Source organism: Fusarium falciforme, chromosome 10, assembly GCF_026873545.1.
Source record: "Fusarium falciforme chromosome 10, complete sequence".
NCBI classification, from domain to species: domain Eukaryota; kingdom Fungi; phylum Ascomycota; class Sordariomycetes; order Hypocreales; family Nectriaceae; genus Fusarium; species Fusarium falciforme.
The window spans coordinates 1,016,202-1,032,013 of record NC_070553.1 but is presented as its reverse complement, the minus strand read 5'-3'; the positions used below and the strand labels follow the sequence as shown (position 1 = coordinate 1,032,013).

The window sequence follows — 15,812 nt, the reverse complement described above, 5'->3', positions numbered from 1 at the left end:
AAGAAAACCATTTAAGAAAGAAGGGAATAATTCCCTTTGACTTTGTTTTTACCTTGAGCATGAAAACTCCATTATTCGGCCTTGGGCGATTCGGTGTCACTCGGATAGTGAGTCGGAGTTTCAGAACTCCGATAGACCAACGGGCCGAGCGGTCCGGGTCCTCCGCCTGGGTCTTGTCCTCGGAGTTTTGACCTTGGCCACATTGTTAAGAGTCCGATCAGAATACTCTCGGCATCGGAAAGAAGATATCTGTTCAGTTCATGACGTAAATAAAGGGAGAGGGGTGTGCCTTGATAACGGAGCAGAATCACCAAACTTTCCATCATCCAAGATACCACCACTTTCTGATCGTGTGCCGCTTTTTTGCATCATGAGTGTCACAAACAACTGGCGAGCCGGGGCACTTGGTGTCAGGCCAGTGCGTATAGCAAACTGCTCTGGCTATCACGGTAGGCTCGATTGGGAGGGCGGAGCATACATGGATTAAACTAATCATGAACTTTGTAGGTGATCCGGCTCAAGAAATGTATAAGCAGGCTACCCTGGGCGACGTCGATTTCATTACTGGCGATTATCTGGCCGGTATGTCCCTTAGTATCCCATATTCAAGCTTGAGATTGGCTAATCGTACAAAGAGGTCAACATGGCAAATAACGCCGAAGCATTTAGACAGGGCCGGCACCCCGGCTACGAAGAAACCGCTTGGGATGGAATAGAACAGACAATCGATATGATTTCGCAGAAACGCATCAAGGTTGTCATTAATGGAGGCGCCCTGAATCCCGGCGGTCTAGCCACGAGAGTGGCCAAACTGGTAAATAGTTTGCACTGGATCTTGAAATACTTGACTAAAAGGATCTTAGGTCAAAGACAGAGGCCATGACCTAAAGGTCGCATACATCTCTGGCGACAACATATTGCCCCAGCTCGGCAATCACATGCCTCAGCAGATGGAACAAGCTCTGCCACATTTTGACTCTGGGAACCATCACGTTACCGTTTCTCCAGAGTCATATCTCTTTACACGAGAGGGCCAAGAGCCCCGTGAAATTGTTTCGGCCAATGCCTACCTCGGCGCGCATTCCATCTACGAGGCTCTACAGAAAGGGGCAGATGTCGTCATTTGCGGCCGAGCCTCAGATGCAAGCCCCGTGATAGCCTGCGCATGGTACTGGTGGTCATGGAAGAACACGAGCTACAACGAGCTAGCTGGCGCTTTGATCGCTGGCCACTTGATCGAATGTTCGGCCTACGTCACAGGCGGCAACTTTGCCGGCTTTGATGCCTTTGACATTGAACGCTTCGTCGACCCTGGCTTTCCAATTGCCGAGATAGACCAGGATGGAACATGCGTGATTACCAAGCATCCAGGGACGGGAGGCATGGTCACTGTTGATACCTGCAGTTGCCAGCTTCTTTACGAGTTGCAAGGCAACGTATATCTCAACAGCGATGTCAAGGCATACCTGGATGATGTTTCTATGGAACAAGTTGGGTTAGATAGGTGAGCCTTTACATGATGGAAACTGGCAGTCTATGACGAAGAAATGTTAACCTCGTGCTAGGGTCCGTGTTTCTGGAGTTCGTGGAGCTCCGCCTCCAAACACGACAAAGCTTGCCGTCTTCTACAAGGGCGGTTACGAAATGCAGGCGCTATTCAATGCTTCAGGTTACGGTGTAACTAAGAAGTTGGAGCTTTTTCAGAAGCAGGTTCGGTTTTTTCTTGGAAAAGAAGCTTTACAGCGATTTGACGTCCTTGAGTTTCAGCAGTAAGTTGATCTACCCTGGTCTGATCTTACTTACTAACTGAGGCTGAAGAATTGGAGTTACCGCCCCCGATCCGGCTGATCAAAACAGCAGCACCGTCTATTTCCGCATTTTTGCGCAAGCCCCTGAAGCGTCTCTTCTCAATGCCATCGGTGTTGCTGTGCGCAACATCTCACTCAAACATTTCTCAGGTTAGTGCCCGGTTGCTGGGAGTAGAGCTGGCATGACTAATCCGAGTCGTAGGGTTTCATAGCTCTCTCGATATGCGGACAGCGATTCCCCGTCCCTATATCGCATACTATCCCGCCCTGTGGCATCAGTCTGACATTAACGAATGTGTTCATTTCGTTGACTCCGAGGGAGAAACTGAGTCGTTTGCGACTTGCCAGCCACCAGCGTTTGAGGATCAGGACCAGCGTCAATCATATGACGCAGAGCCATATATCCAAACTGATCCCGATCTCCGTCATGTGCGTCTTGGTGACATTGCACTTGGTCGCTCCGGTGACAAGGGCGCAAATCTCAACTTTGGCCTGTTTGTCCGCACGCCCGCCCAGTGGAAATGGCTACGATCATATCTATCGCGAGCCAGGGTCCAGGAGTTTCTGGGTGCTGACTGGAAGGCTGGCTACTCCATCGAGCGTGTAGAGTTTCCAAAGATTTTCGCTGTACACTTTGTCGTGTATGGGATCCTTGGTCGTGGCGTTAGCAGTTCCAAACGTTTGGATGGTTTTGGAAAGGGCTTTATTGACTATTTCCGGGACAAGGTCGTCCAGGCACCGGCATCTATTATTGATCGTGCGACTATTGAAAAGAGGCTATGAGTTTTATGTGCTAGTATATTTTCTTTTCTTTTTTAATATAACAAGACCTTGATGCATTTGCCCAGGAGGCTGCCCGTTAAGGACTAGAAGCTATCACGGCCATATCCTTCTCCATTTTATCTTCATCAATCTTGGCTGCTGTCTCATTCCCTGATTTTGTATTGGCTTTACGATACAGAACTCCTAATTAGCAAGGAATAATTGGCTGGTCATCCCGTCGGCGCCATGGGGAATGCTGGTCTTCTGGCTCAGTTATCCCCTCGAGGGCCGAGAGCAAGATGAGTGATAAGAAAGAAAATTTATCTCTGTAATTATATACATTGAAATTTCTCTACTTGAATCCAAAATGCATGTTGTAGATTTAATAAAGAAAAGATCCAGAAAGTGCCGGCGACGAGGACGTCGTTCGCCCAGTCTCATGAACGAAGCTGCATGGCTGAGTTTGCAATGCTTCAGAGCGATTCAGTCTCTACTGTCATCAAAACTATCAGCAATACCCTCACACAAAGACATCTTTCCTTCACCCACCGTGTATTCGCTTAGAGATAGCATCGGCCAGCGCTGCAGTATCTCGCGGTGTTCTTGCAGCACTCGTACTTGCAGCACTTCTTGGTACGGCAGCAAAATCCACCGATGGAGCAGTATCGGGGGTAGTTGGCAGGGCAGGTAACAGCGGCGAGCTGCATAGCCTCGCCATGGCCACCAAGATCATAACGGTCTTCGCCGGCAGAGGCAGAAGACAGCTCAGGGAGGACCTCGGCGGACTGCTTAGCCGGGCCGGCGGCGGCGAGGGGGATGAGGAAGAGGAGCGCGGCGGTGAACTTCATGTTGAAATCTTGAAAAGGTAGAGCTGTTAAGATAGAGTTGAATAAGGAGTTGAATAGTTGTCTGCTTGATAGTCTCTCTTGATCACGCAATATCAGATAGGTAGTGTCAATGAAGGTCTTTATACCACAACCCTTCATATTGACGGGGCAATATTGTGCCGTTGACGTTGCAGATGACTTGTACAAGCTTCTCACGACCTTGTCCAAATTAGACTGCCAGCTGAGTTGTCCGCGTTGATCCCTGCCGCGTCTGGTCGCACCATCAAACCCCCAACCCAAGAAGAGCAAGGTGCAAGGCATCGACCTCTAGCAAAAGGGGCACAAGGCTGACTCGGAGCATTGAGATCGACTCCACAGTTAGATGAAAACTGAGGGACTGCAATGATCTACGGTCACGGACCGTCGGTGATTGGCACCCCGCAGAGATTTTTTTGTTTTCTATTGGAGTTGTTTCGGTCTCTATTCACAGGGGTCGTGTTAAGCTTCGGGAATTATTAGTCCGTCTTACAGGGCTACGTCCAGATCGAAGCTGGTCTATTGCCGATGAGAAACAAATGCATTGTTGACAACTGCCGAGCAGTAATTTCCCGCTACAGCCACGAATAAGTCGGGTGTTTCGTGAAACAGCCTAATGGCACCGCGGGGGTGGACTGTCATTCTTACAGCTAACACCACTCTGCTGCTAATACTATAAAAAGAAATCCTGCCTTAGCAAGCTAGTGACACCTGTATCATCCAAATGTTCGGCAAGCAACGACTCTAGACTGCTTCCATGCTTGATGTCTTAGCCTCCGTTGAACATCTACGACGCCTTGGTCAAGGTCCCAGCAATGTGAGGAATCACCTCGAGCCAACTCTCACCAGAGAGAGGAGCCACATTGAATCTATCCCAATCGCCAACTTTGAGGATCGACCTAAGCGTCGGCCGACACAGTTTGCAGGACCCGACGAGATACTCCCAGGGGATGTTGGTGAGACCTGGCGCATGTTAGTGTTAGTTTGTGATCAATATCGCGATTTTTAGGTTACCCACGCTGGATCAATGGGATCACGGTGCCCTGCTCCGACTTGACATGCTCGTAGACGTACCACCGGCCACCTGGCTTGAGATAGTCGTACAGAAGACGAATGTTCTTCTCTGGCTCTGGGATGCTGCAGAGACATTGGACAGTGATGATGCAGTCGACGCTTCCTGGGCCAATAGAAGTCTCATCCTTCAAGACTTGGATGCCAAAAGGCAGGACTTCGTATGTTCCGACAAGCCCTGTCTCATCGACGCGTCGCTTCAGAGCCGCAGCAGAGATGGGATTCGGCTCGACGCCATAGATCTTGCTAGAGGACTTCTCAGAAGTCGCCTTCGTCTTCTTAATGACATCAGCCAGGACCTGCGTCCAGATTCCACTGCCAGCTCCAATTTCCAAGATGACACCATCGATTGGCGGGCCCTGAGCATCCTCGTGAATCTTGCCATCCTTGACACGACCCTCAAGCAGTGGGACTACCCAGCCCTCAGCCCCAGCCTTGGACTTGGGACCCATGTACACCCAAAAGTTGCCGAACCATGCGTCGTGAAAGGCCTCCCAGGAGAACAAGGTGCGTAAATCGCCAGAGAAAGCGAGCTTGGCGACGGTGGCGAAGAGGTAGAATGTCGAGATGGACATGATGCCCCAAGGCCTTAATATCGAGCCAATCATGTTTTCGGTGAATCAATTGGTGTATCTCTTTGTTGAAAAGTTATTTGTGAAAGATGTGAAGTGCGAAATCGGCATCTGTTGGCTTGTAGTGGGTTTTATAGCTCCTCTACCGAGAACCGAAGAATGTGCTCAACCCCGCACAAACAAGAGTCAGACCAGATACGATATCGCCAACTCATCTTGCTGTGACTCAAAAAGTCGGACGAATTGCGTTGCTTCTTTGCGTTTGACAATTTGGTGACTGAGGTTGTTCATAAGCTCCAAGTAATTCAGCCAAGTGTAGCACAGATACAACGCAAGTTGAGCCTCCTCATGATCAATCCCCGACATCCGCCTAGCGAGTCCAGCCTGAAACATATCGACCCATATCTCTAGATCGTTGCCGTTATCTAGATGCATTTGTCAGCGTTGCGGCATACATTGACGAGTCACAGGCGCTGTTGAGGATAGGCATGCGATGTAAGCCTCAGATCTTTGCCAGGTTGGTGCCCCAGGATCAAACGTACGACAAACATATCATTCGGTGGGTCGATTCTAGTTCTTAGGTTAATGAAGAATATTTTAATAGATGGACATGTAGCTACTTTGTCCAGGCTCGAGCTATACGAGTAGATGTGTTGCTATCCTGAAGATGGAAGCTAACTGCGGCTATAATTCGAGTACCAAACAAAAGCTAATTCCATCCAGCGAAGACATCTAGCGAAGTGTTTTCTAATGTTCAAACGGCAAAATGCCACTAACCACAAAGAGTCAGTAAAAGAGGTAAACATCAAAAAGTCAAAAAGAAGAATTTGATGAGACTGGGACTCGAACCCAGGAGGATTGCTCCATCAGGAATCTTAGGTTGTTAAGGTGACCTTAACCTGACGCCATAACCAACTCGGCCATCTCACCAATGTCATTGGATGGAAGCGAGGGCTCGAAATCACGCATCATGGCCCATGCCCCCCTGCAGGGCAGAACTCTAACAACGCCAAAGTCAATGCAACTGAGGAGTTACCTTACGGTACCTGGCTGAAGAGGTAATCATCGTTTGTATCCGGATGAAAAGCTCTGATGCCTTCAGTTTTGTCGTCCTGGCCACTAGGCCCATGGTCAACTCCAACTCAGAGACAGCAAGACAGCCACATTGGCAGCTACCCTCAAGCCAGTTCCGAAAATCATTTGCATTATTTTAGTGGACGATTGACTTTCAACTCAATCTACCGTTCCTTCGCTCCCGAACAACCATCCGCTCTCTGGCCCCGATCCTCATCTCCTCCCAAGAAGCCTCCTCTCCAGCTACCAACCACAAGAACACACGTTGCCTCACAAACAAATGCATAACGTAAGTATCTTTGATTGAGTCACAAACAAAAGTTTATTTGCTTCCTGCTGCTGCATGCCACGTAGATAACGAGTTTCCCACAAGGGAGATCCAGAGGGTCAAGAACTCAGGAGAACCTCATGTAACAGTCCAGATGTGACTGATATTAAGAGTACGGATCCAACAGGGAGGTAGGCGTGTGTGTAGAAGCAAAGTTGATTTCCCCCCCGAGGTTCTAGGCCGATCCGCGTTTTATCTATGCCCACATGCAATAACCTGGGTCTGCAGTAAACCCATCCTTCCTGGACCCACGGGGGAGTGCTCCTGCCTTCGATTACTTTATGGCAATGTCTGCTCAGCCCTGTAAGCACGTGTTTGAAACGTTCGTGTCGGCTGTGTACTGCCTCTTCATTTGATGTATGGCCTACTTGGTTCTCATCCAATATCACCTAGCTCTAAGACCCCATATCTATTCCTGGCATCCAAATCCAAGAGTCGATAAATCTTTGGAGCTTGAAACTTCTGCCAAGTCTATGATCGCATGACTCCGCTTAACAAAACTCATCGTCTCGGTGACTACGTTGAAAGATTAACTTCAGCCACCTAGGTGCAGCACGGGAGCTTCTTTCACGATGTACATAACACCAGCTTCCTTCCCTCTCTGTCCGTTTGTTCAATCGCATCCGAATTTCTCTCTCTCGGCCGAATTGTTGATATATCTTCACGGAAGCCTGCGACACGATAAACTTTCCAGCCCCTCGTCGACATCTACTTAAACCACCAAGCTCCCTGCTTGATTCTTCTCCTTGATCAATCACCCACTCTCTCCACTCTGGTCATCATTCTGACAGATTCACGAAAATTGACAACAGCTTCTTCCGTTTAGCAGGCACTCACACGCATTGCAACCCTCGACTCCGATTATCTCGAGTCCTCAACTTCTCCCGATCACCACCTTATACTTTTTAACACTTTCTTGACCTTTTTTTTACCTTTTTGATTCTTTCTTAACCTTTTTTGATCGTTTTGGGCACTCTACCTTTTATGGCTCATATTCACTCCCCCTTTTGTGGCTGCTCTTCGGTCACAAAATACATTCAGAAAGAACAAGATCGAGTTACTCCTCAGCCAAACCATATCACGGCTTGGCTCAACAATCTCAGCGACACTCCTACCCTTCCCGATACCGCTGCACCACCTTTCAGCAGTCAAGTCAGGAAGATGAACTCAGAAGGCTGCAACTCGGTTTTTAGCCAACACTCCGCCGTCTTCGGACATGCTCAACTCGCCATCTCCTACAACACTTCCGCCGACGTACCCATGGTTGACTCTCACAGCTTCAGCTTTTTCTCGTCGGGGGCACAGGTCAATTTCCCCATGACCACCCCAGAATCCGACTCCGACATGTTCTCTTCTCTTTCAGTGGTGGGATCAGTCCGCTCGACATCTCACCGAAACTCCAAGCCTACGTCGCGTCCCCGTGGGATCCTCGGTATGGGCCGAGGCCGCAGAGCGGATTGTAGTTTTGTTGTGGACTACGAGAAGAAGAAGGCACTTCGCCGATTGGTCAGAATGGAGGAGATTCCCAAACCTCCCCCCTTAAAGCCTGCTGAACATCATCACAGCGCTTGCGGGTGTTCTTCTAGGTCTGTCGTCAAGAAGAATTGTGAGGTCTTTCGTCTAGAGGGTATTCTCCTAAACTGGAATTCGTGGGGAGATCTCAAGTCCCCGTCCGACAAGACCTACGACTTTGACCGTCCGGTGCTTCCCCTCGAAAGCCCAAGCATCGGACAAGGACACCCGTCAAGTCGTGTCTCAGGAAGGTGGCTCTCGTCAACTTTTGTGACGACTTGGATTCTGGAGAGAGCGACAGTGATTTCTCGTCATCTGATGACGACAGTGACACTGACAGCATTTGTCACTCGTTTGACGGGGACAATGCCTCCAGAACCGGGAGGATGCCAAGGTTTGTCAAGGAGAAGAAGATCAAGTCTGTCCACTTCGGCAAGGCACACTGCCTCCGAACAGGCCAGAGCATGCCCCCGACTCCCAGGACGCCCGAGAATGATTCACGGGTGGAACGCTACAAGGCCAGGCAAATGATTGAGAACAAGTACCGCAAGATGTTGGCCCACAAGGACGACGAGGCTGCCAACACCGAGCAGCCCCCATCTATAGCCTTTATCCGGCAAGATGAGGAAGTTGAGCAGCGTCTCGCGAGGGCCGAAGACATCTCCTGGGCCAACGAACGAGCAGCCATCGGTCGTGGTGCCCTCGACTTTTTGATCTTTGTGTGTCGCGACAAGAACTCCATCGGCAACCAGATCAGTGAACACCTGGTTGACCGGCTCGTCAAGCACCGTGGCAATCTCCACATTGTGGGTAGTTACCACGGTGAGGAGAGGGAGTACGCGAACCCAGGGACATCAAACGCCTCTCCTGTGCCGGCGCACTTGTACCGCGACTGCCGGGGTTCCATGTCGTGGGTCAGGACGGATGAGGTGGATGAGATGGACACGAGTATATGATGGTAGTTACCTGTAGCGCGTTTTTCGCGATGGTGTGCCCCCGATACGCTGAACCTCATCTTCAAACGGCAATGCAGTACCTGAGTTTATAATTATGGTTACGAAGTTGATGACGATGGGAAGAAGGGAATGTTGACTACTGAAGACCACACACGATTCATCTACGGAGGGCTTCGTTTGAGCCGCCTGAGCATGATACACTGTCTCGCACACCCTTTTCCGTGTGGCTATATGGCGCACTGGAAGAACTCAACGGAGTGAGCCTGGGCAAAGGTTAGCATAAACCATTCTGCCAGAACGATTGCCATTGCGGTGAATTTCGGTTTGGGCGGGATGGGGGGTATCGGAGGAAAGAAGTGCTGATACTGAGGTGTCGAGGGACGAAGAGGGTATGAAGTGTTAAGCTACTGCCATGAAAAGCTAGAAGCAGCAAAGTTATTTGCACCGCTCTTTTGCCCCTGCACTCTTTCATTGCGCTCGAACTGGATCTCATGTGTGGCTGCCTAGATTGCAATGGCGTCGTAAACCACGCTTTATGCATAATAGGATAACCGGGTTACATATCACACCACGCGACCTTCAGAGACCTTCCTCTTACCATGAGCGACCAGCCTAATGTTTCTAGAGCATCGGCGTTTCCGGCTTACCGTAACGGCTACTCATCAAAACGGTATATAAGAAGGGAGTAACCCTTGCTAACCGCCTGGCTCCTAGCTGAGCTTCCTTCCTTCCTCAGGATATCATGCTTTTCAGCGTTACTGATCATAGAGATGATTTCCACATCGATGAGCAAGCTGATGCAAGGTTGAACTAAAGAGTGCGCTTCTGTCTGGTATTCATACCAAGAAGAGGATATGTTACATAAGATGGTAGCCTTCACCCTGCAGCTGATCCTTATCCGGAAGTTCAGTCACCCAAACGGACAGGGCCCAAATAGTATCCCCTCAAGTCTGCCGCAGGTCCTGATGGGCCATGAAGATTAAATGAGCGCTTAATTTTCTATCTAAAGGAGCGACGAGAGTGAGTTTCCTATACCTATATTCAGTCTGCCGGCCTCAAAGGCCGCAAGCTGTTGCCGGGTGCTACCTATGGTGTAGCGTTCACGCTGACCGTGAAGCTATTCACGATGGTTGTAATCCTTGCCCTTGACAAATTCGTGACCCTTGCCACCACACCTGCGAGACTTGATACCACACACGAAAAAAGAACGGACAGACAGCTAGCTTTTGAGGATCCTCAAAGCGCTAGACAAATCCTCGATCTTCTTCGCAAGTCTCGAGCGACGCTTCTTGGCAGATTTGGTCTCGCCAACGATCCGTTCCAGCTCCTCGGGCTCCAGATTGATCACCCACTCTTGAGTGAACACTTTCAGAGGGCTGGAAGGGCCATGCAACAGGGAGTAGTCAACAGCGAGTTGAAAGACATTGTCGATGAACCGGTCAAGCGCCAGTCTGTAGTAGGCGCGAAGAATGTCATGGATCTCTTCCTGCAGTTGCTCCATATTGCTCTTGCCTTCAGCGGCTTTTGCAATGTCGTCCAGATTGACCATATACTGGATCTCTCCCCACTGCTTGGTGTCTTTTCTTGCCTTAGGACGCAGCAACTCAGTGATTCGGTGGCCCCGAGCCTTTGACAGAGCTTCGGCGAACTGTCGGTTGAGGGTGTAAGGTTGCTTATGCTGTTCGACTTCGACCAATAGCTTCGCTTGATCCATTGCCATCCTGTAGCGTTCGACTAGGCTGTCAAGGATTGCGGACCACAACTGGGAACGGGCTTGCTCTTCCTGACAGACGGAACGAATTGCGGCGGCGATAAAGCGGTGGATGGTGAGGATTACTCTGCTCATATAGGTCTTGGTCATTTCGGCCCACTTGCGCGACTGCTCTGCAAAAGCCGTAGCAACCAAGTTTGCGTTGAAGGTGCCAATGTCAAGCCCCCTATTCTGCAAGTAGATGTTACTGATCCATGAAGTGACATCGTCATGCGGCATTGGTGTTTCCCGCGGAAGTTCAATGACGTCGCCGAGTTCGGCAAGCTCTGCTGGCGCAACATCGTCCAGTTTTGCACGATGAAGTAGCTCTCGCAAGTAATCTATCGTCAGCTCGACTGAAGTCCCATCACAATCGTCATCAGATGGTGGGAGCAGCTCAAGACTCTGAAAGTGTCGTGAATGGGCACCCTGTTGAAAATCGGCGCTGAAAACATCAGTGATGTTAACCACGTGCGTGATGAGACGAAGAGCGTCTTGATCGAAAACAGGATCTGCGTTATAATCGGCCGCCAACGCTGCCCTGGCACGACTTTGAAAAGTTCCAGCAATGTTGCAGAGAAATCTGCGTTGCTCGCGCTCATCCTGGCGGGGAGGCCCAAGGCTGTCCAGTTCCCTCTTGCACTCTTTAATCTGACTGCCGACATCTTGGAGCAGCTTAGGATACTCTCGTCGGGTAATGTCGACCAAGAGCGAAGCAAGCTGCTCTTTGAGGGCCGGGATGCCTACTCGATCCCGTGGAAGATCAGCCCATGGCTGGTTTCGGAACATCTGGTCAAGCTCTGACTGCTCCTTTGAGGCGCCATCCGATCCACGGTTGCGGACAAGAAAGTAGCCAAGAGTGAGCGGGCGTTTCTGGCCTTGAACAAGGTCACAGACGGCAGCCTGTGCACTAGATTCAAGTACCAGGTCGGGCTTAGTGAGCACTCCGAGAGTACGCTCACCATTCTTGTCGTAATCTTCGGCAATCTCCAAGATCTCTTGCGTGGCAATGTCGACATTACTCGGCAACACCGCCAAGATGATGGTTCGTTCGTCTTTGATATACTTCGTGACGAGGTCCTTCACCATGATCATGTCGTCTTTAGTGGTTCCTTGGGTAGTAGTGCGGAAGATTCCCGGAACATCAATGATGGTGAGATAGTCCTCGTGAGGCCCATATACCTCAATCTTGAGGACGTCTTCGCTGAACACAGAGCCATTCCCGACTGAGACATCGGCTCGCAGACCCATTCTATCATTCGCCTAGTCTTTCGTGAGCCATTGGAGTTGATCAACGATATTCAATGCTCACAAACCTTCCGTAGAATGTCCGCGAATTGTTGCCGGAACTCCAAACCTGAAAGTCCCGACACCTGAAATGTCCCGACATGCTTCCTATGCTCGTCTGATGCGTTTGGCCCAGGAATGATGCGTATGATGACACTGTCCTGCCTATCGCGCCGAGATGTGATCTGTGTTGCGTGGCGGGTGCAAAGGTTTTGGTTCTTGGGAAACGGAATTCCGGTGAGGCTTTCCAGTACAGAGGATTTGCCAGAGCTTTGATCTCCGACTACAACAAGCTATATTATGTGTGAGCTCATGCTGAATCATGCAAGATATCGGTCTTCTGATCCTACCTGAGGGAGAGGCACATGTTGACCAATGTTCAAGTCGCGGAGCTTATCGACCTTTTCAAGCAATGCCGGGTCTGACAAGATGCTGATATCGCGGCCGACGTTCATGTTTAGAAGTTGTGGGCAGAGTGATGTGATCTTGGTCGAGAAATCAGTGTGAAAATAGAAGATGATTGTAGAAAGTCTGAAGTCCAAAATTTCGAGTCCGTCCATCTCTTTTATAAGTGAAGAAGTCACTCGCGATGCTGCATGTTACTCCAAGAAACAAAGAACCCGCAGTTGGCCGGTGGTGATATCTCCGTATTGATACGTGGCTTGGCTTGCGGTTGGCTCTTTTTGAGGCCCTCAACACCCAGAAAGTTATTGCCAGCCTGTCATATGCATGATTGTGCGAGAGTCTCGGTCACAAGTAAAATGGCCAATACAAATTGGTCGGATTGAAAGAAACCGAGCGCATTTGCGATGCTATGATACCATCTGTGATTGGTTCGTCGTGAGGCGCGCATGTGTAGTTCCCTTTCAATTGGCCAGTTTTGAGGCTGCGTACATCTCAAGCTCCACGCGAGATGATTCATGGGCTGTGAGGAAAATGCTCTTGTTCTGCGGTCAGCTCGGTGAGGCTTGCATTAGGCATTTCATCTTCCCTTATTGGTCAGTTTTGAGGCTGCTTTTGCTACGAATCCCCACACTACAGCATCACCATAAGTCATTGGACAGCCACGTTGGGCACAGCCTCATCGAACGTGCAGGAAGCGGGCAATTGGCCCCTACACAATCTTGCCCTTGATCAACCGGGCGAAGGAGTTGTGAAGATAACGGTAGATTTAAAGCCGGTGGATGTCTCACTGGCACAAAGGTTTTCAAGCTCCTAGCAACCCGACCCCCTTCGCCTCGTCCTCATACACTTCATCTTCCATAAACAGTCCTGGGCAAAGCTTCTTTTGAAGTGCCCAGGACTGAACAATTTCCAACTTCTTTTTTCCAAACCAAACCATAAAAGTCGGGTCTCCCGCGCGTTTAGCAGGAGGCCTGCCCCGCCGGACCCTTGTCAGGCGACGAGCCGTGTGAAGCATTCAGACAACACGCCTCCTTTTACCATTCGGACGGCTACGATCTTTCAGCACCCTCATCAGAGCACTTCGAGTATTCCTACTTCAGTGGTTGTGTGGGAGGCGACGCTTGCGAGACTTGTAGCGCATGCGAAAGTGTCCCACCCCCCAATAGTTCCTCGTTTTTGTCAGCAAATGAGAGTGCCGACGGCGTCCATTCAGGATTAGGAGTCTCGTCTCATGCCCAACAAGACGGTTTCTCAGGCTACGGCCGCTTTGATCTCCATAACCTTCCTCACTCCCCTGTACCAGATTCTGCCCACCCTTGGGATGAGATTCAGCAGCAGTCCTTAGGCCCGACCTCCATCGAAACAACACGAGTGTCTCAGCGCGACAGCACTTCTCGCCACTGTTGTGATGTTTGCAACACGAGTTTCGCTAGCAACAGCGGCCTGAAACGTCACGTCGAAACCACACATGAATATGGTCGGACCTATTGGGTTTGTACGGTGAAGGGTTGTAAGAGATATGATAAACCAGATTTCAGGAAGGACAATTTTAGGCGGCATTGCAAGAAGACACACCCAACGGTGGATCTGAAACAGTTTGGTCTCTGAATATGCACGCATCTGCGTTTCTTTTAGCTAGGGGGGCCGTCGTTTAAGATTGTTTAGGATCGAAGGTCTTTACGATGTCTTGTTCCCACTCTAAGGGAGGTAGATCGTCACTGCGGATCATTGCGTGCAGTATCTCGAAATCATCTAGTCCAAGACTGATGATCGCCGGGCTCACGAAACGCAACGACTGTAGATTTTTCTTACAGACCAATGACATGATATGATTACGTGTCGCAACATAGTAACTACCTCTTTAATATATCCATCTTGACGAGACAGACAACTCACCGGGCATCCGCTAACTTGATCTGCTCGACTTTGCGTATGTAAAACCCTCGCCCGCTCCAAACTTTGGCTCATCGCTCCACCCTCTTCACCAACGCTCAATGCACTGACAAGATGTCCACCGTACACTCTCTTCCCTCCGACTATCAAGTCAAGTCAAGTCAAGTACTGATGGGGCGATGGCCACGGCGGATAGATACCATACCCGCTTTATAAAGGATAGGCTATAGTTAAAGGATGCAGTTAATAATTTAAAAGATAATAATTAAAATATAAATAGAAGATAATTAAAAAAAAGAAATAAAGAAATTACTTAAAAGTAAAATAATATATTAAAGTTATATTATAAAGTTAATAAAAGTAATATATATAAAGTAATAAACTTATATAATTAAAGCACTAAGATATAATAATAATAAACATTTACATATAAAACAATTATTAATAAATTAATATAGCGCTTAAAGAGGTTTTTATAAAATAAAAATAGTATTTGTAAGGAAGTGGGTCATGTGACCACGGAAGAACCTTATAGATAGAGGTGTGGCACGGTTCCGGCACGAAGTGCCAGAACTGGTTGATCTTTTGCAAAAGGGGTCTATTGGCTCAATTGGCATGCCACCCAATTATGTTACAGTATTTTAAAGTAATAATATTAAAAGGAAAAAAAAAGAAGCTATACTTATAAAAGCCCTTTTATCTTTAAAGACTTTAATTTATATACTTAATATAATAATTTATATAAATAAAAAATAAGTCTAATATAATAAATTCTTTTATATATATTTAAAAATAATTTAATAAGTAATTTTTTTTTTATAAATTATTTATTTTAAGTAATTTTCTTTATTAAAGCTATTTATAAGAGTATTTAAGCGCTATTAATAGTATATGTCTAAATAAGAGGTATATAAAATAAAAGCAAACTTTAATTAATTAAAATACTCCCACTAAAGGGGCTATGCGCTATTATATTACCTTATTAGGTAATACCCTTATTTTTAAAAGAATAAGGCTCTTTTAACTAACTTTTTTATGCTTTAAGGTAACCATAGGCGCTCTATACCATAACGCCCGTGTTGAGACGGAGTCGCTATGCCAGAGAAATGCAATTCCACACTGGGTAAATAGAAGTATTGCGGATAAGGGGGCATGCAAGCGCGTATACCTTGCAGCCAAGTAACGCTGCTTAAAGCCTATATCATTGTATACTCTCCGCGCTACTGCTTGACCCTGATCGGGGCGTTATCGCGGATTCAACTACTCCCCCCACCGAGAGGCATTGCCCCGGCGTTTTCACCCTTGACGACCCATTCCTTTAATGAGACACGGTCTTTTCTGAGACAGACATGGCATCTTGTGCCGATGTGACATTACTGTAACATTAACTTCCTAGCTTTACCCCAACTGGTCAAAGAAAAGCCTTCAGCCCCAGGCTCTGAGGCACAAATCCCCTGTCGCACCCCTGCCTGCCCCTTAAGCTTGGAGCTAATATGCAGAACATGGAACCAATATGCATATCCTAGAACCA

General features: G+C 48.5%; 5 protein-coding genes across 5 annotated transcripts; 2 read left to right on the top strand and 3 right to left on the bottom strand.

Moving 5' to 3' along the window:
• Positions 1–370: 370 nt before the first annotated feature.
• Positions 371–2,591, top strand: NCS54_01220800 (Hypothetical protein; the record flags this gene model as incomplete). Its single annotated transcript, XM_053157452.1, has 7 exons — positions 371–449; positions 508–582; positions 636–814; positions 864–1,504; positions 1,566–1,769; positions 1,819–1,958; positions 2,011–2,591. The coding sequence occupies 7 exons, from the start codon at positions 371–373 to the stop codon at positions 2,589–2,591; spliced, it is 1,899 nt and encodes a 632-aa protein (XP_053013427.1).
• Positions 2,592–3,130: 539 nt separating this feature from the next.
• On the bottom strand, positions 3,131–3,493 carry NCS54_01220700 (Hypothetical protein; the record flags this gene model as incomplete). Its single annotated transcript, XM_053157451.1, has 1 exon — positions 3,131–3,493. The coding sequence occupies exon 1, from the start codon at positions 3,416–3,418 to the stop codon at positions 3,131–3,133; it is 288 nt and encodes a 95-aa protein (XP_053013426.1). The 5' UTR covers positions 3,419–3,493.
• Positions 3,494–4,220: 727 nt separating this feature from the next.
• On the bottom strand, positions 4,221–5,112 carry NCS54_01220600 (Hypothetical protein; the record flags this gene model as incomplete). The annotated part of the gene is made up of 2 exons (XM_053157450.1): positions 4,221–4,396; positions 4,452–5,112. 2 exons carry the CDS (start codon positions 5,110–5,112, stop codon positions 4,221–4,223), a joined length of 837 nt encoding a protein of 278 aa, XP_053013425.1.
• Positions 5,113–7,462: 2,350 nt separating this feature from the next.
• Positions 7,463–8,946, top strand: NCS54_01220500 (Hypothetical protein; the record flags this gene model as incomplete). The annotated part of the gene is made up of 2 exons (XM_053157449.1): positions 7,463–8,179; positions 8,227–8,946. 2 exons carry the CDS (start codon positions 7,463–7,465, stop codon positions 8,944–8,946), a joined length of 1,437 nt encoding a protein of 478 aa, XP_053013424.1.
• A 1,219-nt stretch (positions 8,947–10,165) lies between these two features.
• On the bottom strand, positions 10,166–12,438 carry NCS54_01220400 (uncharacterized protein; the record flags this gene model as incomplete). Its single annotated transcript, XM_053157448.1, has 3 exons — positions 10,166–11,959; positions 12,013–12,276; positions 12,334–12,438. 3 exons carry the CDS (start codon positions 12,436–12,438, stop codon positions 10,166–10,168), a joined length of 2,163 nt encoding a protein of 720 aa, XP_053013423.1.
• Positions 12,439–15,812: the final 3,374 nt, after the last annotated feature.